We start from the raw sequence: 23,299 nt of genomic DNA on the forward strand, positions 1-23,299 counted from the left end.
ACAGCCTAACTCCTGAGCCACGCTCTCGGGGCCATGCACGCAGCCCCCACACGCCTGAAGAAAGAAACGTGTCCCCTGGAGATAAGGGAGAACGTCTTTTAATTTTCATTAGCTTCACCAACGTAAGGCTGGAAGGCGCAGAGCAAACCAAACGCCACCCGCCGGTGCTCCTGCGGTTCCCGCCGTGCCCCCGGCTCCCAGGGTTTGACTCCTCGGCCGTTTCTCTAGTGCTTTGAAGTGGACGTCCGAGAGGAGGGCCGGGAAGAAGAGACCACAGCCCTGCGGGAGGGCAGAGGCCCCTCTCGGCTACTGTGCAAATGTGACGTGGCACAGCCGGGCACAGCCGAGCGAGGCGGGCACTGCAAAGGGTTTGCCCGGGGCGGGCGTGGGGTGCGATTGGGGCCGTCTGCACGGGCCTCGTCAGGGGCCGCCAGTTCCAGGAAGTGGAGCCAAAGAAAGGCGCAGAGGAAGTCGATAAGTCTAATGTTTCTGCAGAGTAAAGGATTAGATTAACAGCTTTCCTGTCAACATTCCAGATATTTTGAGAGTGAGGTGTTACTTCTTTAACATCGGGGTGAAAGATTTTAGAAAAGCTGATCTCCGAGTCTACCTGACTGCTCTTACAGGTGTGCCCTCTTTCAGGGAGGGCAGCGCGACACCTGCATGCACCACACAGCGCTCACCACAAGTTCGCTTTGTTCTTGTAGCTTCCAGGAAAGTCTATTTAGGCTGGATATAAACAGGCCCTTGAATACGTTGGGGAAAGTTTCATGTGTGTGCATTTCTTTTAACTTGAATTGTTAACTTTCACATGTTTTCAATCATTTGGCTGGCCACGCTTGGAATTATCTTTTTATTTTCCATGCAGTATTTTTTCTTCTTTTTGTTAGTGTCATTTCTCTGTTAGGAACACCTCATGTTTCATTTCTTAGGACAGGATAATGTAATGCAAAGGGAACTAGGCATTTAACAAGTTTTCTCCTAATCAGTGCAAATGATTGATTTTCCAGGCCCTCATTTTTGCCATTTAAAATAAATAGCTGTATTAATGCCATTAAAGCAACGGGGACAGATAAGCATAGAAAAGAGGGTGGTTTGATGGAGAACCTTAAGAGAGGTATTGATAGAACAGCCATGGACACAGTTTCCAGAGAACCTTAACTAGGATACTTAGTTTCAGATAGCTCTCAGTGACCTCCCAAAAAGCTCAGGCTGAAGGGACCCCACACAACTCAATAGCTAATAGAGCTCATAAATAAGTATACCAAGGGGTCAGAAGGAAAAACTATGGAAAGTATGGAAGTATGATAAAAGATGACATTCACTATGTTGCATGAAACTTAACAAGGGAGATTGAAAACTAGAATGGAATTCATTGCTAACATTTTACAGGTCTACACTCTACAGTCATTTCTTGTTAATCTGACAATAAATGCAAGTAATAATAGCGTGAAATTATAGTTGTGTGGTATTATTTTCAGGGAATTTAGGAAGACATTATCCAGGGAGGTAGCTTTTTGGAGATTTGTGATGAAATAAAAATTAGTATATTTATGGGGCAATAAGCCCCTTTGAAAATCTAATGTCTGTATGGTCATCTCTCCAAAAAAATGCACATGTATATGGATATGATTTGTGAACTCCTTAAAACCTACCCATTAATTCCAGGAAGTCAGCTGTTGAGTCTTTGGTCAGAACTAGACTTTCTTCTTAAATAGATGCTTCTTTATGTAAGGAGCCACACGGCATCATTTAAATGCCTCAAAAATTACTGAATTGAAGCACACAGGACCTTATGAAATACATCACGTCTAGCTTTAGGGTGATCTTTAATCCTGCTTTGCCTAAACCAGTCCCTATTATACCAATTGTCTTGGTTATATTAACACCACCTTCTTTTACTCTTTAAAGTGTCCCTGCATAGCCGATAAATTATATAGTCACTCTGCTTCTGATCCCTTTGGAAAAACATCAGTTAATAAAATATAAGCAATCGAGATAAAATAACAAAAAAGCTCAGAAGTATTGGAATTGTGACTGTAAGACTGAACAGTGAATACATTTCAACCTGGAACTAAGGCAAAATGACTACAGAAACTCTGGTCAGAGAAGAGATTAAAAAAGAACATGCCTTGACAAATAAAAATACATAAAAAAATGGCCAGGGAAGGAGAGGTGCAAAGATGTCAATGGTAATTTATTCTCCACCTTTTGTGGCAGTCAGTTAAAGCAGTAAAAAAATTAAAGCATGGAGATCAATTTTTTCAGATCCTTTAATAATTTATCTTTGTTTTCTAACTTAGTGGGTGCTTTAAAAATGAATATTCTAGTGAAGAAAGATTTTTCTGAAATTCAGCAATATCATTGGTTTTACTTTGGTTTATTTTTGTCAAATTCAAGTAAAATTTAAATATCTTTATTTTTGTCTTTATAATACCTCTGTTAGTAATTCAAAGATGATGATCTATAAAAACATCAGCATGTCTATTTATTGACATATTTCTATAGATAGATTTCTGGAATGATATTTCCTGAGGTCAAACCAAGGGAAGCTTTAGGTAATTTTTATGCTGATATTTGTACTTTCCTAAAGGTTTAAATATTTGTAGTAGAGCTGTGTCATTTTTATAATAATAATAAGATAATAAATAATATCAATGCCAGAGTCAAAACTTAAGCAGGAATTAAGTAATAAAATCAGCCCTAAAAGGAAAATTTAAGTGGATCCCAAATTACTTTCTGAAAATTCCTTCAATAACTGATAAAAGATGACATTCAAGGCTTTGTATATAATACAGTTCAGCATTGTAATAAATTAGTAATTAGAATTAGAATTAATTTGGGGAATGAATACAGCTTTGCATAGCATAAAATAGAAATACATTGCAAAGTGAAACTATTTACAGTACCTTAAATTACATTATTCCAAGTACTATTTTATTTTGCCAACTGTTTAGAGTTGAGTATACCTCCGTTAAATGTTTATGGGATACAACTTCGTTGATGTCCTAGAACTCTGCTCCACTATGTTAAAAAGCAGTAATAAAAGCCTGGAAAAATAATATGAGGACAGGATTTTGCATGAGTCTGTTTCCACCATAAAATAATCTAAATGTAGCTCTTTCAGATATCTTAATATTGTTCAGGCTTGCTTCCCTGGCTTGGTTGCATTAGCTAAGAAATGAATTCACAATAAATGGTAGCAAATAGCATTAGACACCCTATGTTGAAAAGTGGCAGCCAAACAGATAATTTGAGGGATGCACAGAAGGAACCATCCCTTGGGTCCTGTGTTGCCCATCGGGGCTGGACTAACAAAGCATACAATCTTCAGTCTCCCAACTGCTCCTCTCTCTGCACTTGCCCCCATGTTTTGTCCAAATTTGGCCTGTCTGAATGATATCAGGAATTTCTGTGGTCCCCATGGCTACAGAATAAAGGCCTCATACTGAGCTCATTTCTCTCCGCCCCTAGCCCCATGAAGCAACCTGCCAGCCCCACTGAACTCAACAACATTCCCCAGACTAGAAGCCACAGTCCTCCACTTTGCCACCTCCATGACTTTATTCTTCTCCTCCAGCAGTGAGTGTTTCAACTGAGTATGTGCTGGGGGTGTGGGGAACCCCAGTCCTTTCCTTAGTCATGGAGCTGAGCATGTAAAGTACTCATTAAATTAGTGAATCCTCCAAGCACCATGCTAAGGAAACAGTACCACAGGAGCTGGAGATAGGAAGAAAGGGAAATGCTTTGACCAGAGGCCAGTGAGTTTGTTGAATGGGCAGCAAGGTGCTGATGAGGGAAGAACTCACTCAAGCAAACTGCCAAACAGCATGACCTGTTCAACGACTGTTTCACATCATGGTGTATGTTAACACAAAAGCTGTGAAGTCCAGAGTGAGAAGAGGGAGTAGAAGCAGTGTAAAAGCCAGGAGCAGCCTGTAGCATAGGAATAGAAAAGGTGAGTCGTCAGACCCAGAGAAGCCTGGTGATGGTTGGCATCTCTTCTAGATGTCCTTTACCTTCCCACCATGGCAGCCCCAAGCTGCCATTAGAAGCCAGCCCTGCTTTGGGGCTGGATAGGGGCTGACACACGGTACTAGAAGCAAGTACTTTCTGTGCTAAAAGCACTGCCTCAGTCCCGTTAGGCAGTGTGCTGCTGTGGGAGTCAGGCAGACAGAGGGCAATAAAGCAAGTACTGAACAGTGTCTTAGCTGTGTGCAAACCCAAGGGCAAGGATGAGGACTTAATGCCTCTGAGACAGAATCAGATTCTAGGACTGGTACAGATGATGTAACTGTTACTGTTCATATACTACAACTGCTTGGTCCTTCCACACTGGAGAGACAAACTGGCTCTGCCTGTGTGCAGTGGACCACACTCTTGGGTGAGAATAAAAACATCTGTGGGTAGATAAACAAGTACCATACTGCCATTCAATGGACTATTACTCAACAATAAAAACAACTACTGCTCCTTGCACCAACATGGGGGAAACAGAATCATGCTGAAAGAAGGCAGGCACCAAGGAGTACATTACATTGATAAAAAATCCAAACTAGGCTGTCATGGTTGAAGTTCAGATCAGGGGTTTCCCAGAGGCTTGAGATGGGAGGAGGAACAGACGGTATCAGGAATCTTTGGGGGTGATGAAATGTTCTGTGCCTTGATTATGGTGGGGCCACAACAGGTATATAAAACCATCATTAAACATGTTTAATGGGTGCAGTTAATGGTTTGTATATCATTCCTCAATAAAGCTGATTAAAAACCGCTCACACAGAGCTTGTTTAGTGGAGGCTTTTGCAGGGTCGTGCTGATGCGACACAGTCAGTTCAGTCAGTGGTGCACATCATCAGGTGAAATTCCAAAACCAAATACTGTATTTAGGAGTGACTTTTGCCTGGAACTAGAGAATATTTGTGATCTAGATTCTAAACCATTGGATTTGTCTCCCAAGAAAATCTTCAGTGGAAAAAGAAAATAGAAGAAAACAGAAGAAAGAAAAAGAACTAGAGAAAATCAGAAAATGATTTATTGTTTTTTGTTTTTGGTTTTTTTTTCCCCAAGGCATTACCTATTTTGCCAGAGCAACTACACTAGGACAGCAACTCCATTCACATGCAGTTTCATCCAAAAAAAGTCTGATTCTGGATTGTCGGGGCCTGAGCACTGCGCTAAAGATGCACAGCTTACCAGCAGGGCATCTGGTCCGTTTGAAACATAAATGACACCCGTTCCTCATCTTCCTGTACGAGGAATTTCAAGGTCCTTAGCATAGGAGTGTGTGTGTGAGCGTGTGCACAAAAGACATACGAGGTCTGTCACTTTCCCCAGTTGAGTTCAGGGATACCACAGACTCCCTGTGCCTCCAACTATTCCTTCCTTTACGTTTCCCTCGGCTTTATCCTTGCCCTCCCTCCGGACTACAAAGGTCATTAGGCTCATTCCCTTCTGGGAGAAAGAGAGAGCTGAGAGCTTTGGCTCTAGAAGGTCACAAGTACAATCACCTCTCTGCTGCCAGGGGCCAGAGGAAGTGTGCACTTGTACACTGGATGGCAGGAGTCTGCTGGGTTTCTTTCCTGTCATTGAAGCAGTTGGCCTGTTTCTTAAGGTGGCCATTCTAGTAGGGCATGCCAAAGTAGCAGTTGGCCTGTTTCTTAAGGTGGCCATTCTAGTAGGGCATGCCAAAGTAGCAGTTGGCCTGTTTCTTAAGGTGGCCATTCTAGTAGGGCATGCCAAAGTAGCCCTATCAAAATGTAAAAATGCCTTTTGATTACCAAATATGTATGCAAATAAAATACCTGGCTTTTCCCTCAAGAAACATGCTTTGCCTGTTTCTTGGAAACAACAGAAGAAATGCAGAAAGTTTAATGTTTTTTAAACTTTTTTAGGTTACATCATGACATACCTGTATCAAAATAGCCATATGTCCTCTGTTCATTTGGGGACACTCATTAACCTGAATCCAAGAGAAATCAAGGAACTGGGAGGTAAGAGAGCAGCCAGGGAGGGAACTAGTTCCTGTTGGCCTGAACCACAGGCCTGAACCACAGCTTTGAATAAATTAGAAGAAGGTACCCACCTTAAAGCACTTTAAAAAATCTGTTATGATCATCACTCTGTAACAATACAAGTCACAAAGTGCAAGATTAAAAAATGGTGGCCACAAGAAAGGTCCACAGGACAATCCTTCCGTGTCTCAGGACCCCTGGACCCAGCCTGTGCGTGGCTGTACTCCTGGTTTCCCAGAGGGGATCTGGCAGCACGCCACTGGGAATGAGCACAGTATATGGCCAGTCTGTGAATATCTGGGTTTAATCAGACATTTTTTGACTTCACAAAAAGCCAATAAAGCAATGGGATTCTAAATCCCAACTAAAGTTGCATAGTGAACAGAAAGAAGCCAGAGGGACCTGCTGAAAACAGAGCCGAGACTGCTGGAGATGAGACCAACACTAAATGGAAATGAATCTGGACGAAAGGCTCTCTCAGGTGGTGATGCAAGTAGGCCAGACGCTGTTCCTCAGGAAGAAGTGCCTGATTACAGGCAATGTGCGGGGCACTGTGCTAGGCTCAGAAAGGGGAACTGGCCCTAACCGTGGGAATGAGCATACTTAACTCGCTACCTTTATTTGGGAAATGTTTTCTGGCTTTTTCCCAGGCCCTTCTCTGGGGCAATAAGTCAGGCTGTCAGATCCCTATTTGGCACGCACAAAGCCTATTCCATCTGACTTTAGTCCAGAAACAGGGGCAGGGTGAGAAAGGAACCCACTGAGTGGCAGCATTTTCTTGACCTCTCTGCCCACTGATGTGTTTGAACTGAGACTGATTAGTTCTGAAAACTACTCTCCAGATGTGGAGGATCCTGGGCTTTTTTGTGACCTGTAAAATTCTTAGAAGGTTTGGCTTGCAGATGTTTGACCCACAAGAATGGCAGCACTGTTCTGGAGACTTCCACAGGTGACTCATGTGGTAGTTGGTAATGGGTAGAGTTACCCTATGCTCAGGCATGATGTGTCCATGCTAGTAGTCCCTGCGCACAACCATCACACAAGACCTTTCTGGGTTCCTCACAACCCAGGCTGTCTTCTACAGCATCGCACCCAGGCTACCCCTGCGAAAAGCCTCCCCTCTGCTACTCACTCTGGATCTCAGATTGTAAATGGGTAGACCAATAGCCATCTCAGCCAACAGACAGGTGTGTTTTACTTGACTAGCACACAGTTCTTAAACGTTTTGAATGTATCTTTAGATGGGACTTACTCTCCAGGATACCACAGGCTGTACCACTCCCTATTGCCCTATAGGCAGTCTGCCCAATCCCTGAAAGCACTTGAACTTGTGACTATGAGTATCCTATTTTCCTACTCCCTCTCCCCACTCCTCTCACCAGGAAAAGGTATTTGCTTAATACCTCATTTCTAGGATATGAGCTAAATTTATGGTTAATTTGCATGCATGTTACCCATCTAGGGAATCTCCATTTTAGCTTGGATCTCTTAGGGAGTCCATGCTTTGAGTCAAAGGACTGAATCTCTAACTGTGGAATTTCTAAAGCTTGCCAGGTTGTGGAAGAAAAGCGTGCAGTGATAATATTAGAGACTGTTACACTGAAAATTCCCTGCTCTCTTTGAATTTAAGCATGTAGGCAATTATAACAGACCTCGACAGGAGGCTTGAAGGCTTCCCTTAGGCAAAAGCTGCTCCTGCTTTAAGGGATGAGACTGGTTTCCAAGACCACATGTGCACAGTAACCGTGGGTAATCCTCAAGTCACTTCCCTGCAGGAGGCTTTGGTGCTCCCTCCCCTCCGGGTCCCAGGCTGTCAAGAACAGGGCCCATGATTCTCAGGGAGAATTGTTATGTGACCGTGCAGCTGTTTGGATGGGTGTCATTCCGTCAATAACATTCCTCTTTCCACATGACAGAATTAAACATCAAGAATTTGGGCTGCTGTTTTAGATTTTCCACACTCCTGATCCCTTCCATTAGGCCAAATGATTGAAATGTTTGTGGTAAAGTGCACAGGGCAGATCATGGAATACAGAAACTTTGGATGGGGAAATAAGAGGGAAGGTTTTCCTCCCCCACACTTATAGAAATTTTTGTGACTACTCCAGTACTGAAAATGTCTGCTGAAGGAGCAGCTAACATTTACCTGGCACTTTCAAAGTGCCAGGCCTTAAGTGTACTGAGCACTTCATGTGCTTTATCTCAGTGACTGTAATCATCACCCTCTGGGAAAGACTCAAAACACTCCTTCTACAAACCAGGGAACTGAGGCCCAGAGTGGCTAGTCAGTGGTGAGGGTGGCCTTCATTCTGACAGGGGGGACCTTGGGGCACACGTCCGTGGAGTGGCAGAACGGAGCTGGGGAGGGCCAGTTTGTCAAGCACCACAAGGTTCCTTTGCAGGACGCTTTCATCTCAGTCTCTCCAAGGGCAGGAGCTGAGGCTGCTGGGAGTAATTTGCTCAAAGACACGTGGTGTCCTTGTGCATCTATTGTCTGATCCCAGGTCTGTCTGGTTCCAGCTGCTTCTAGAAACATAGATCACCAGGGGTCACAGAGCATCGTGCTCTGTGTGTCCACAGAGTCAGCCACTGGGTGGAATTTGAGAGAAACCAGCATGATTCCACCTTTTGCTCTCTCGACTACTTCAAAAGTGCACTTCTTTGAATTAAACACTGCCTTCTCCCTAGATTCTTTCAAAATGCAAATAGTCCTACAAGAGAGATTTTCCTATGAAGGATTTTGTCAGATTCTCCCAACCCCCTTCCAAAAATATGCAGTGGTGGGGGGCGGTAGGGACAGGGAGGGGGCAGAAGGTACTGAAAGGAAAAGAGGATCAGGTCCCCAAAGACTCATTTCCCAAAGTCAGAATTTGCCTGCAGCCATTTAAAGCACAATCGCAACAAACTTCACTGAGACTGGATGTGTATAATTAAGTTTCCATTCCCCCAGGCATGTCCTACACATGCAGACAAAGTATAAATAGCACTTTAATATGTAGGAGTAACTGCATCATTTAATCTCAAACCTCAACAATTGCAGAGTTTGATTATCTAGAAACCACTGGCATTTTACATTTACTTCTGGTGTTTTCAAACAATTTTACTCAAATGTCACATCTGGAAGGATCGTTGTTTGAAATGAAATTGGTTTTGGAAATCACTGGATGCCACGTAAAGGAATTTTCCAATCCAGTCTGCCTATTGGCCAACTATTAGTCTGTTCCTCGTGATTTGGAGTTTTGTTTTGCTCCTTTTAACAATAAGAGTTGGCCGTTCATCTGGAAATGAGCTAATATTCAAGTATCTTCATGTACCTGGCTTTTAAAAACAAACTATTGGTATTTTGAACATATGTTTGGCATTTTAGTTACATAATTGCTCATCTTAAGATACAGGGCTGAAAAATATGTCAATGAGTAAATTTCAAATTAGAGTTTCTGTTCCTGAAAGGAATACATTTTCTTAGCTGAAGTTTTTTCTTTTACTTTCATATTGAGATAAAACTGCTTCTTTTCCTGATCCTTTAGAAGGGTACTGGTTGGAAGGTGAGGTGTTTGATTCAATCTCTTGCCAAATTCTTGTCAAGAATGACTTTCCTTGAAGAAAACAGATGGAAGATGTCCCTGGTGTTTGGTTCCTGTGCTCAGCTTGGCACAAGACCTGACCCTCATGGTCAGATGCCTTCCAGGTGACAGAGCAAAATGAAGCAACAGGGAGCAATGGGGAAAAACCTACCAACTGAGACAGCCACTAAGTTTTTCCAGCTTCCAGAGTTAGAGAGAAAAAAAGGAAAGCATAGTCACTCTCTGACCGGGAACTTGGAAGCTGAGTTATTTCCAATACCTGATTCGTCTGCAACTTACATGTTAATGAGCCCCCGAGATCAGGGGGGGAGGCAAATGAAAGAAGTTTTCTGATAAAAAGAAGAAGGTATCACCTTGAATAAGCTAGAAAAGAATTGAATGTTAGGAGTGTTCCTTTTTTCTTTCCTTTTCTTCTTGGAGTTGTTGACCCCAGTCCCTCCTTATCCCTGCTCTCTCCCTCTGCCTTGATTTTCCGAAGCTTTAATATGGACCAGTGATACCTTTAGGTTTTCCCCTTCTCTTTTAAAAATAATGGTAGCCTGGGATGTGACAGATAGTTGGGGACACTAAATGCAAGGGTCCTGGCATCAGGGCTCTCATTTGGATTAGGAATATTGGAAATCTAGAGTTGCTAGATTTACTAGGCTCTTCTTCAATTTGTAGAGCATCTCTTTTACATGTAAGATGACCTCACAGAGGTAAGTATCTGAAGGAGGAATATATGTAAGAAGCAGGTGAACTACATAACAGAAGGGAAGGCAAGAGGCGGAGTCCTCAGCGCAGTGGTCTTAATGCTCTACCTGCTCATAAAACGGGGCTTGTGCCTTGCATTTAGTAGAGACTTTTGTTCTCAGGACCCTCGGCTCTGTTTCTATATGAACTTCAGTGTTGTGTTGCACCGTCTTTGCTGAAGTTCTAAGTATTCTGGGAGAGATTTTAGCCACTGACCTTGGAGTTTGGATTTCTAAGAATGATGAATATCCATTTAGTCATGATGTAAAGCTTTATTAAATACCTATCACTAGAAAATGTGAATGTCTGTGTGTTTGGGGCTGCAGGCTGGGAGAAGGGGTGACAGGAAGAAGCAGGTTTATGAAGACACAAGAAATAATTTCAGCTAGGTTAATTCTTGGAGAGTATGATGTAGTTTTGTTCATTTGAGGCCTGAATAATATTTGAATGTACAATATGTGATCCTCTCACAGAAGTTGCAATCCAAATTCTTCTTTCTAGAGAAGCAGAAAGCCACATGCTGTAGCAACAAGGCTATGGCCACCTATGGTTGCTTCAGTCTTTGGGACATGGAAGAGGTAGCTGTGTCTGTTAGGGTCTCTCCCACCCTGAGTCTGTGACATAAAATTTGAGGCTGATTTTTAAAAATAATTATATTAGGCTGTAATTTGTAGCTGATGAGCATTATCATTCAAATTTTTATAGTAGAAAGCTCTACATCAATTTCACTGGTGATGCTGCTCCAAAATTGTCACTCCCCCGACCCTGAATACACCACACTCCACACAAGCACAGTGTCCGCACACAGATTCCTCTAGAACCAGCAGCACAGAAAAGAACTGGTCTTGTTACCTTAAAGTTGCACTTTGTACATCTGAGAGCCGTGGGATCTCGGAACACTGCCCTGATATGCAGGCATGGCTGATATGCAGGCTGGCGCCAAGGAAAGGTGAACAGAGGGCACGGTGCGTGGGGCTGGTCTAGGTGTCAGCATCATCAGGGGACCATTTGTGAGGTAGAGGCTGGTTTCCATGACATCAGCACTGCTGAGGAGGTGGACTAGGGCCACTGGAGATGACTGTAAGGTTAAGAATCCCTAGCAGGATCCCACCCAGCATTTTACCTACCACCTCCAAGGAGTTCCGAGTGAAAATTGTGTTCAGGAATCACAGAGGTACAGCTTTCTAAGGAGCCCTAGTTCTGATTTCAGGAACTCAGCTTAACTGAAGATATATAAAGAAACAAAGGACTAAGTGGACTTTTTAAATAACCTTTTTCTCTCTTTATGCCTCTCTCTTTCATCTGATAGGCTTGATAGGCTTGGCCAGGCTTTCATTGAGAAAATACAGCATATAAACCAATAGACTGTAGCTCCTCCTCTTCCCACCTGCAGACTCATCTGCATTCAGCCTCCTCCTGCCATGGAGAAGGGCCGCCTCCTAGGAAACCTCTTCCCTGGACATGCGGGGATTGCACCCTCAGGGCGTCTTTCTCCCCCAGGTTTTACACTTGCCCTCATCATCCCTTCCGGCTTCTCCAACCTCCCTCTCTCCACTGGATCATGATCCAAAACATTCAAATATAGCCTAGAAGCTCCCATCTTTTAAAGCAACCTTTCTTACCCCTTATCTCTCTTTCTAGCTTACCCTTATTTCCCTCCTAGTCTTCCAAGTCAAACTTCTCAAAGCACATCATTATCAGTTCTAAGTAGTTTCACAGGAAAGGTCTTTGCTGCAAGCATTTTTGCAACATAACTAACTGGCTGCAAGGCAATTTTTCTGTGAAAGATAATTAAACACCGAAGATAGACATCGTAAAAGACATAATGAAATATGAAAAAAATTATCAATTTCCTCCCTCATTTAGAGACGTATCAGTTTTCCAAATCCTAGGATGCCTATCTGTAACTGAGCTTTGTATGGCTTGGTGAAAGCCTTCTATGCTGTTGTTTGTTTCTTGGCATACTGTCACATGTCCATTGATAAAGGTCCCCAAGTTCTATGGAAAATGTGGAAGAAATGCTAACGCTGTAATGCATTTGTAACTGAGCTGCATTATCATGGCAATCGATACGCTATCATTTTCTAATATAGTACGGTATGTAGTCTGGCACACTATTTCACATTTATAGTTCTCAAGAAAAAGTTCTCTTACTTTAAACTTCCACTAAGTTTAAGCACCATACTTTCTATCAAGTCTATATATATAACTGTTATCATCCACTATTGTAAGGCCACCACGTCTACTTGTCACTATACAGACCATTATGATGGCTAGCAAAGGTTAATATACAAATGGAAACTTTGTTGTGGGAGAAATGAAATGAAACTGACAACTGGCTTCAACACATTAAATCTTCCTAAGGTGCTTGATTTACCAAAGGAGAAATGAAACCAATCTCTCAACCAGTGACTTTATCTTTTATGGCAAAATTGCCTTACAGTTAATTAGTTACACAGTGAAAACACCTGTGGTCTGGATGCTTAAGGCAGAAACACGGGTATGATCTTTACGTCCATGCGTTCTGCAGGCCCCACCCCCAGTCCGAATGTGCTCTTTTCAAGGTCATCAAACTGCGTCCACATTGCCAGATCAAATAGATATCTTGGCCCTCATTGTACTCAACCTCTCAGCATTCCACACTGTTTTCCGCACCCTTGTTCTTGACACTTGCCTCTATCACAGTGTCCACAGCACCATGCTATTTTGTCGTTTCTTCAGTCTCCAGGCCCTCATTCTCCAGCTTTCACTGACCCCCAAATGTTGTAATGCCTCAGGGTTCAGCCCTGGGTCTATTTCTGCAAACTTACATGCATTCTGATGACTTTAACTATGTATTAATAATGCACAAATGTATGCCTCACCTCAGTCTTCCCTTTTGACATCAGACATTCAGCCTGACGGACCCACTTAGATATTTTGCAAGTGTTTTGAATTTGAGACGCCCAGAATGGAACCATTGGCCTTAATCCTCAAGAGCCTGCCCTTTCTTAAGTCTTCCCCATCACAGAAAATAGCACTAGGCAGTGGCTCTGGCTAGAGATCTGGGAGTCATCTTGCCTCCTTGCATACCCCTCACACCCCAGCTGTCACCCAGCTCTGCACAGTGCGCCTCCTGTCCTTCTCTGCTGCAGCACCGCATGCCAAGCAGCCACCTGCTCTCACCCGGTTGCCTGAAGGACCCAGACAACTGCTGTCCCCCAGCCTGCTGGGAGGCCCCTATGACCTCCTCCTGTGCGCCCACCCCTCTTCATTAGGCTCTGGTCACATTTTCATAGACTTTTTAGTTCTGTTTTCAGATTTTTCTTACCACAAGGCCTTCACACATGCCACCCTTTGGCCAGAACGTCTCCCCCACCGCATCTTCACTCTTCACTGGCGCTGTCCCACCTTACACGTCCCACGGAAATGTCACTTCCTCCAGAGGTTCACTCTAGCCAACACACATGCATTCTTGTTACAAGTCAGACGTTTGCTTCATTTCTTCCCTTGTCAGTTGGAACAGTTTCCCTCTAGAGTCCTCGGTCTGAGGCCCTGAATGCCCACCTCCCACCATTAGACACTGTCATGTCACAATTTAAAATTTCATATATATTTTTATTCATTTCATATCATTCCTCCATCAGACTAAAAGCTCCATGAGCTCAAGAACTGCGCCTATATTTTTTATGACTCTATATTTAGTACTTAGTCCAATGCCTAACAATAAATACTTGTTGAATGAACACACTTCTGTCCTCTTTGTCCTGCTAACACTCATAGCCTGGCAGGGTAGCCATACCCTTTCTGTATCACATGTGTGCCTCTCTTCGTGATGAAAAAGACACGGGCATTTGGAATGAGATCTGGCTCTGACCCCAACACTATGTGTACAGCTTGGGGCAAGCTGCTTAATCTCTGATTTCCCAACTGGAAAGTGGGGAAAATAAAATCTTCTTATACTAATATTATGAAGATTAAAATAAGATCGTGTATATAAAGTCCTGTAAAAAGGTACTCAATAAAAGTTAGTTTCCTGTCTTCCATGCCTCGTAATAAACTCCATATACTTTCACCTAGTAGATGCACATTCACTCATAAAGCATGTGACAATGTGAGAACATCCATCCTGCCCTTCTTAGTCTTTCCAGCTGTGACTTCCCCCTGAGAGTTTTGCCCTTAGGGAATGAGACACTTATCCATGGAACAGAATTTGCAACATTAAGCCGAGTGCATAACTGTAGCCCTAAACTGAAGTTTGTCTTATAAGTTTGTCTTCTTAAATATACTTGGACGTAACAAACAAGAAAATATGTTTGATACTCTGGAAGACATTACTTTATACGAAAACACCAGATGGCAGCACCACATGCTGGAGATGTGTCCGATGGGATTTTAGCTCAAACCTCAGTTTCAGCTTGAAACTACATTCAGACAGACAATTGTTTATAGAGAAAGATGGTTTCCCTGAAGAAAAGTAATGTTTATTTTGTATAAGAGTACTGGAATTTTAGGAACAGGGTTCCACAAGTTACAAACAAAATCCTAAGAAAATAACCCCAAGCATTATCAACTAATAAAAGGTCATTAGACAAAGGCTGCATTTTGGTTGATAGTTTTATTTAATTAACTGTCAGTCTGTGTTCCAATTAGCCAAATGGGCCTAAAGTTAAATGCAGTACTATCGGCCTCTAGAAAAAGGCAATATTTTTTCCAAATATTAAATGGGAATATTAAAATTTATTCACTCACGTTAAAACAAGGTACAAGAATGACTTCTGTTTTTGTACTCCTTAGTAGCCTTTAGGAAATGGCTCACTAAAATAGGCATCAAAGGATCTCTTTAAATATACACAATATTGAAATTTTAAATGATAATCTGTGCTTTTCCATATTATGCATCAAAATTTCTTTTGGAATGAACACTTTTAAAATCTTGCTAAATTAGATCCTGCTGATTCAGGCTTCCCTTCTTTGAGGGGAAAGAAAGGGCACGTGGTACTGTTCATCCTACCAAGTAATGGGGGAGAAAAAAACCCAGGGCTTTTAATGCAAAGCCACCTTTTAAACACAAATCCACACTGGGTGTCTTATTCTGCCCACAGAGGGTTGAGTGTCCTTCACAGCTTCCAGATCAGAAAGAGTGAATTTAGCTGTATATTCTGGATGAGAAGCAACAGGACAATTCAAGCCCACACAGGGGTTAGAGGGCAGAGCAGAGCGAAAGCAAAATGCCCACCAAGGTCTGGGAGCAGAATTTGTCTGAGTGGCATTTCTTTGTGTTTAGATGTGATTGAAGGGTACTGGGAGCATCTGTGTCTTTACAGAACGGAGCCGATCTCTGTTAGAGCAAGATTCTGAGTGGAGGGTAATTCACGCTGCCAGCAAAACAGTCATTGTAGTTCAACTGGAGTGAATTGTTTTCCAAGTACTGTGATCATGGTTCTGAAAATATTTTTCTCACCTGAATTTACTACAAGAGTGAGCTGCCTGAGAACATCTGGCAGAATCACTGATCTAATCTGACTTCAGATCAAGGATTCTAGAGGGAAGTGGCTCTGACAAGAAGAGAAACAAAGCAAACATCTGAACTGTGTGCGAATCACAGTCAGCCAAAAGTTGGCGATCACAGGCAGATGAAATTCTGAAATCTGATGATTGGTCTTTAGGGAAAATGGTTGATACATTGCACTATCTAAATTTTAAATGATATAAAGAAAAATAGCAATAGACAGGGATCAAATCATAGAAAGAGGAAAGCGAAAAACTATACTACCCAAGAGAAGCTTTCTGCAGAAAGCTCTATGGAATGGCAAATGCCTTTTCTCGGGAAGGAATAAAGTCCGTTGCTTCAAGAGATCATACACCTCTTTGAAGCCTAAGAGTATTCTCCATTTTAACCCAAACCTGCTTTAAGTTTGGCAGCTAAAGGGACCCTATGTTGGATGACCTTTCTATGCCCTCTGCTAATGCCTGTGTGGTCCCCAAATGGGCCAGCACACATGTGATGGCAGTGGGTGCCAGCTTCTCACTGACATGCGCTGTTTCAAGCCTGGGAGCAGGGTTGGCTGGGCTCTGACACAGCATGTCCTCTACATGCCCTTGTTATGACAGATGCCCCCTACTTGGACCTAAATGCATGAGTCACCAAAGGCTATCGCCAGCCTCTCCTTCTGACATTCTCCCCCCAAGACAACTGGGTGAGTCAGGAGGTGTCTTCTTGTGAAGCCGAGAGCCCAGGCCAGCCTCTTTTAGCAGTCGTGACTGAGTGAGAACATGCCGTGCTCAGCCTCTTGGCTCCACTCTTACAACAACAAGCGCAAAAATCCTGACCACACTCTTCCCCATCTCGAGATCTGTAATGAGACCATGTGAAGCAAACACATACAGTCAGGAAACAGGGCTGTAAGTCAGAATGCTAACAGAGTTTCAGATTTGTGGCCCTGAGACAGATTCTTTTGCTTTCTGAATCCAGACTCCACACATTCTGGAAGAAAAGCAACAACCAGAAGATGGGAAAAACAGATCACGCTTGAGACCAGCCTTCAGCCCATGCCACTCTTAAGAGCTTAGGTTTAAATTCGGCAAAGAAATGAGCCATTCTTTCTTCAGTATTCATCGGAAAACTTGCTCAGACTCTGTTGATCTGACCTGCCAGCTTTAGGATCATTGTCTTGGAGTCTTCTAAGCCAGTAAGTCATCATTTCATTTGTAATTATCATTTCATTTGAAATGCCAAAATTAAGGAAAAGTACTTGACATTTGCCAAAATGATGCAATAAAAAAGTAAGGAAGAAAAATTGGCTGAAAAACAGAGGATGCCCCCCACCCTTCCAGACACACACCATCCATCCAATCCCTCTGGTTTCATCCTTTATAATAGCTGGATAAACTTGGTTTCCCAACAACAGTCCAGTTAAAAAAAAATCCCTGCAGGTGGGGCATTTCAAATAGCAAACCATGGAGAAAAGATTTTGGACACTTCTTAGTTCTCCTGATTTGACATTCGGTTAGGTGTGATACGGGACAGCATATCCACTCCCCGGCTCAGTGGCAGGACAAAGTACGAGCGCCATGCACTGTCCTGCAGGCAGACTCGTTGTAAGCATCCTTCCCCAGACCCGGTTGATGGTGACATGGCAAGTAAAGGCTCAACAGCACTTCGTCACATAGGTTGGGGAGTCCTGGACCCTGCTTATTTACAGTTGCCCAAATAGAGGGTCAGGGCCTGGTGTCCAATCCAGCTATAGAGCAGAGAGCAGCAGCGAGCATGGGGCACTTTCCAGAACCAGTTGCTTCAGCGTCTATGCTGGGGCGAATTCCCCACATACTACAATCATGGAAGTGTTAGAAGGAAACATGGGGTATTTATGGAGCATGTCTATTTCTGTAAGTGCTCCAGTGTTTAATTACTGCTAAAGTCATTTGGGGTTTTTGACACATATTCTATTTTAGTAAGATAAACTCAGCATAACCCAGCATTGCCAAAAATGAATTCCTAAGGTAGATGACTAAAATAAACTGGTAATAAATATTGGCTGTTGGAATGGGAGTTAAATCTCTGTAATGTAGACACAGCATTAATGACTCATTTTCAAATAATGGTCTCTCCCAGAGATGATTGGTATGAAGGACTGGGGAAGAAGGAAGTCCATGTCTCTTTCTTTAGGTGGAAGAATGGAAGAGGACTACGAACCCAACAGTCAGGATGTTCTTGTATCTGGGTATAGCCCCTGGAGTCTGAGAGGGGGTCAATTGGACAGGCTGCACTGAGGCAGGAATAAGGCATTGAAAGAAGCCATCCTAGGGGCTGAAGCATCTGACTCGGGACAGTGTTTTCTCTTCCCCCGGGAGGCAGACTTTACCCCCAGGCCACCCAGTGCAGCTCATGTGGCACGAATTACCTTGCCAGCCATAGTGGGTGTCGCCATGTTCTGCTTCTGCTTGGAATGGGTGGTCTCTGTAAGGCCACCTTTACTCCCCAAGGTCAAATTCCGAACTTTTGACCCACTAGGTTGAGCTTTACAACATCTCTGGTGCACCAGAAGGCGGTTGGGGGCAAAGGTCCGGCTGCAGTTTGGGCAGGGCATGAGCTGAGCTTGGCCTGGACCCTCTTGGCTGGACTGGCCGGTTGGAAGGCCCTGAGGCTTCTGTGGGAGTGGCTGGCGAAGCTCCCTGGGAAGCTGGTCGTTTTCTGTCTTCCACTTTTCCAGGCATCTGGGCTCGTGAATAGGAAGGGACAGGGAGCCAAATTCCCTACCACAGATGTAGCAGAGGAGCATCCTTGGTCGGGCTGGGATGCCACCAGGAGCTCTCTGGAGCCCAGTAAGAGCATCAGAGCCACTGGGGGTTGGTGCTCTGAGCCTCTCACCCTTCGGCTGGCAGCTTCTCTGGTGAACAAGAAGACGGTCTGGCAGGAATGTGCGGCCACAGAACTCACAGGGCAGCAGCTGAGCCTGGGAGCTCTGGAGTGCCGCCTGATTTGCTGCCTGAAGGTTGTGGGCTCCACTGCCACCAAGAGGCTGTGCTTTGCGGGGCTCTGGCCTCCTCAGGTGCTTGGGCAACTTGCTGTTCTCAATGCGCCACTTCTCCAGGCATTGGGGCTCATGAATGACAAGTGACAGGGACCCAAATTCCCGGCCACAGATATAGCACACGGGGAATCCAGGCCTCCGTGATGGGATCACAGGGTGCCGGGGCTGGCTTGCTGACATAATTCTCCTACTGGACCGCTTGGAGAGTATCACCGTTCCGGGTCGAGTTCTCTGAGGGTTCGTCCTTATTTTTTCACCAGGACTGATTAGCTCTGTTCCTGGCAAAAGGCTAGAATGGGGATCACTAGATAGAATGGCTTGGTTGATAAGGAAGGTGGGTTCTTTAGAATGGTGGAAAGTCTGTTGCAATTTGTTGGAAACCCTTTTCTCCTTTCCTGTTTCCATGAACAAAACAGTCTTTCTCTAGTGCTTGGTCTGATTTTAGGCCAGGCTCATTTTGGGTCTCTGCTTAGAGTGAAGGTTAGTCAGGTTGGCCGTCCTGGGGTTCTACATTGTTGCCAGTACCTCAGACCCAAAGAGTGTGACTCAGAGCCTCATCGCACAGCAATGGTCTGGAATGCTGGAAAGTCCCCATTAAACCTCAGATGCCTCCAAGATCTGCGGGGGGGAACATAAATCAAAAAATTATTACACATGTACATGTGTGCACACATACACACACCCTCCTCTTAGATTGTAAGTGGATAAAGAGCAGTGATTTTTTTTTTTACCTAGTATCTTCTTTAGCTAGAAGAGTAACTAGCACATAGGATTTGCTCAGTAAATGGTGAAATCAGTTTGAAGAAAATTCCCATTGTGAATTGCACTGTTACTGAATTGCATTGTAAGAAGTATGCTGTCCAAAGAAATATCACCAGTCATAGTACATCGTAGACACATGCGGTTCAAATCAGCAGAGGTATGGTGATGAGGTCATGGAAGAGAGAACCGAGAACTATGAAAATGAAAGGGTGAAACTGTCACAGATCCTGTAAAGAGATCTCCTACCTTAGGGATTCTTAACATTTTGTGCCATGAATCCCTTTGGGAATTCTTTGAAGCCTTTGGACCTCTATCAGAATAATGATTTTAAAAGTATACAATAAAATTCTTGCTTTACAAGTGACACTAATTTTACTGAAAAAAATTTTTGAGTATTTTTGGTTGTGATATAGATTTTATTTGGAATAGAGTACTGTGCAGACTCCTTGAGTAACCATGGGCCTCAGTGAAGAACCCCTGCAGAGGAAGTACTTCAACAGTGAATATAATGAGGATATGAGGAAAACCCTCGGACGAGGGTAAATGTCACAACATACAGGCATCTGTTTTCTTTATAAAGGGAATGGAGTATTAAAAAATTGTGGCCCTAAGTGTCAAGCCAAGAATTCCTATGCTCTTCCTGGTGGGATCCCTGCAAGTCTTGCCTGAGATGAGGGTGCTCAGACATTGGTTGATGCTCGTTGTGCAGCTATGGTGCTCACATTGTTTTATGTAGATAACTGTCTGTCTATAGATAGTACCTATTTATCTTCCAAATTTTTTTTTTTTTTTTGAGAGGGCATCTCTCATATTTATTGATCAAATGGTTGTTAACAACAATAAAATTCAGTATAGGGGGGTCAACGCTCAATGTACAATCATTAATCCATCTCAAGCCTAATTCTCGTCAGTCTCCAATCTTCTGAAGCATAACGAACAAGTTCTTACATGGTGAACGAATTCTTACATAGTGAATAAATTCTTACATGGTGAACAGTACAAGGGCAGTCATCACAGAAACTTTCGGTTTTGATCATGCAATATGACCTATAAACAATCAGGTCAAATATGAATATTCGTTTGATTTTTGTACTTGATTTATATGTTGATCCCACATTTCTCCTATTATTATTATTATTTTTATTTTTAATAAAATGCTGAAGTGGTAGGTAGATGCAAGATAAAGGTAGAAAACATAGTTTAGTGCTGTAAGAAGGCAAATGTAGATGATCAGATGATCAGGTGTGTGCCTATGGACTAAGTATTAATCCAGGCTAGACAAGGGCAGCAAGACATCCATGGATGCAGAAGATTTCTCTCAAAGCAGGGGGGGTGAGGTTCTGAGCCTCACCTCTGTTGATCCCCAAATTCTCACCTGATGGCCCCCCTGCGACTGTGCCTGTCTTAGGTTGTTCCTCCCTTGAGGAATCTTACCCGTCTCTGGCTAACCAGTCATCTTCCGGGGCCATACAAGGAAATGTAAAGTTGGTAAGTGAGAGAGAAGCCATATTGTTTGCAAAGGTTAGCTTTTTACTTCTTTGCAGATTTATGCCCTGTGGCTTCTATGCCCAGCACTTGTCTCGAGGTATCTTTACCACCTGGAGGAATTATGATACTCGGTAAATTCGATCTGAGGCACGAATTCTATTTAAGGGTTGTAATTAGGAAGGAAGAAGAAAAGCTATAGATGTAGCATATGAAGGAAACTTGGGAGGATTGATTATTTCTTTGACATATCTTCTTGTATATTACCTTAAGTATGTATAGGTATTAAACTACTGACTAATTTGCACACACATATTAACATAATAGGAATACGGTGACATAAACAAAGCAAATCTATAATTACCATCCATCTCCAGTGAAGCCAAGAAAACCAGTTAGGCACCCTAGGCATTTGTGAAAATTTATCTATGATATGATGGATATTGTCCAACTGTACTTGAACCATCAGACAAATTAAAGCAGCCCATTTCTGGGATCTGTTCACATCCCATATGTTCTTTTAACCATAGATAGTCTATAGTCATGAGATTTTGGAGTGCTACAACTTGCACCCCTCCCAACTCCTGGTTGAGTTCCAACAGTACAGATCCGGTCAAATTCATTGTCTCACTGTATGCACATGCCAGCCTAGACATCTCCCTCCTCATTCTTATGGCAAGTCCAGGAGACGGTGGGCTGGATGCAGCCACAACCGCAGCATCGTCCGGATCCCTGTGGAGGCTTTTTGATGATCATCCCCCGGCACAAGTCCTCCAGAGAGTGCTGATGCCGGAAGCTCCTCCTCATATCGTATCTTAGTTCATTTTCTGGGTATCCAAGCTAGGCCTTGATCTTCTGCATAGAAACAAAGAGACCCTTTGCCCACACTTTGACATGCCCTCTATACCACTGTGCAGAACTCATTGGAGGTCAGCACACAGTAACTGCTTTTTTTTTTTTTTTTTTTAAATTAAGAGAAAGGAATATTATCAGAAAAGAGTACCTACATAGCTGATCATCTGACACCCTTTAAGTGATCAACATTAAGGATATTTAAAGCATGCGTTGATCTTTGATTTACCAATAGTTTTATCCTGTTAAGGAGTAATCCCCCTTTTCTTTCTTTCTTTCTTTCTTTTTTTTTTTTTTTTTTTTAAATTTTTAATCTACACTTACATGAAGAATACTATGTTAACTATGCTCTCCCCTATATCAGGTCCCCCCTAACAACCACATTACGGTTACTGTCCATCAGCTTAGCAAAATGTTGTAGAGTCACTACTTGTCCTCTCTGTGTTGTGCAGCCCACCCTCCCCTTGCTCCCTCCACCCCATGCATGCTAATCTTAATACCCCTCTTCTTCTTCCCCCCCCTTATCCCTCTCTGCCCACACATCCTCCCAGTTCCTTTCCCTTTGGTACCTGTTAGTCCATTTTTGGGTTCTGTAATTCCACTGCTGTTTTGTTCCTTCAGTTTTTCCTTTGTTCCTATACTCCTCAGATGACTGACATCATTTGGTATTTCTCTTTCTCCGCTTGGCTTATTTCACTGAGCATAATACTCTCCAGCTCCATCCATGTTGCTGCAAATGGTTGGATTTTTCCACTTCTTATGGCTGAGTAGTATTCCATTGTGTATATGTACCACTTCTTCTTTATCCATTCATCTACCGATGGACATTTAGGTTGCTTCCAATTCTTGGCTATTGTAAATAGTGCTGCGATAAACATAGGAGTGCATCTGTCTTTCTCAAACTTGATTGCTGCGTTCTTAGGGTAAATTCCTAGGAGTGGAATTCCTGGGTCAAATGGTAGGTCTGTTTTGAGCATTTTGATGCACCTCCATACTGCTTTCCACAATGGTTGAACTAATTTACATTCCCACCAGCAGTGTAGGAGGGTTCCCCTTTCTCCACAGCCTCGCCAACATTTGTTGTTGTTTGTCTTTTGGATGGCAGCTATCCTTACTGGTGTGAGGTGATACCTCATTGTAGTTTTAATTTGCATTTCTCTGATAATTAGCGATGTGGAGCATCTTTTCATGTGTCTCTTGGCCATCTGTATTTCTTTTTTGGAGAACTGTCTGTTCAGTTCCTCTGCCCATTTTTTAATTGGGTTATTTGTTTTTTGTTTGTTGAGGCATGTGAGCTCTTTATATATTCTGGACGTCAAGCCTTTATCGGATCTGTCATTTTCAAATATATTCTCCCATA

General features: G+C 43.0%; 1 protein-coding gene and 1 long non-coding RNA gene across 6 annotated transcripts in view; one reads left to right on the forward strand and one right to left on the reverse strand.

Annotated features, from left to right (window-relative positions):
• Positions 1 to 23,299, reverse strand: part of LOC108390290 (zinc finger protein 475) — a 62,651-nt gene that overhangs the window by 13,088 nt on the left and 26,264 nt on the right. Inside the window, exons 2-3 of one of the 5 annotated variants that reach the window (XR_012124861.1) lie at positions 18,211 to 19,458; positions 13,638 to 13,760 (exon numbers count right to left, since the gene is read on the reverse strand). The exons of 1 other annotated variant lie outside the window; for it this stretch is intronic. Coding sequence is in view for 2 of the 4 variants with exons in the window: in XM_037005258.2 (XP_036861153.1) it covers positions 18,211 to 19,245 (1,035 nt within the window). In the remaining 2 variants the exon portion in view is untranslated. Of the gene's footprint in view, positions 1 to 11,179; positions 13,529 to 13,637; positions 13,761 to 18,210; positions 19,459 to 23,299 lie in introns of those variants that run through there. 3 more of the 5 variants (XM_073221253.1, XM_037005258.2, XM_073221254.1) reach the window with 3 other exon arrangements.
• Positions 701 to 9,965, forward strand: LOC140845941 (uncharacterized). The gene is made up of 2 exons (XR_012124862.1): positions 701 to 5,611; positions 5,714 to 9,965. It is a non-coding gene; the product is annotated as an uncharacterized lncRNA (long non-coding RNA).

This window comes from Manis javanica, chromosome 14 (genome assembly GCF_040802235.1).
Source record: "Manis javanica isolate MJ-LG chromosome 14, MJ_LKY, whole genome shotgun sequence".
NCBI lineage: Eukaryota > Metazoa > Chordata > Mammalia > Pholidota > Manidae > Manis > Manis javanica.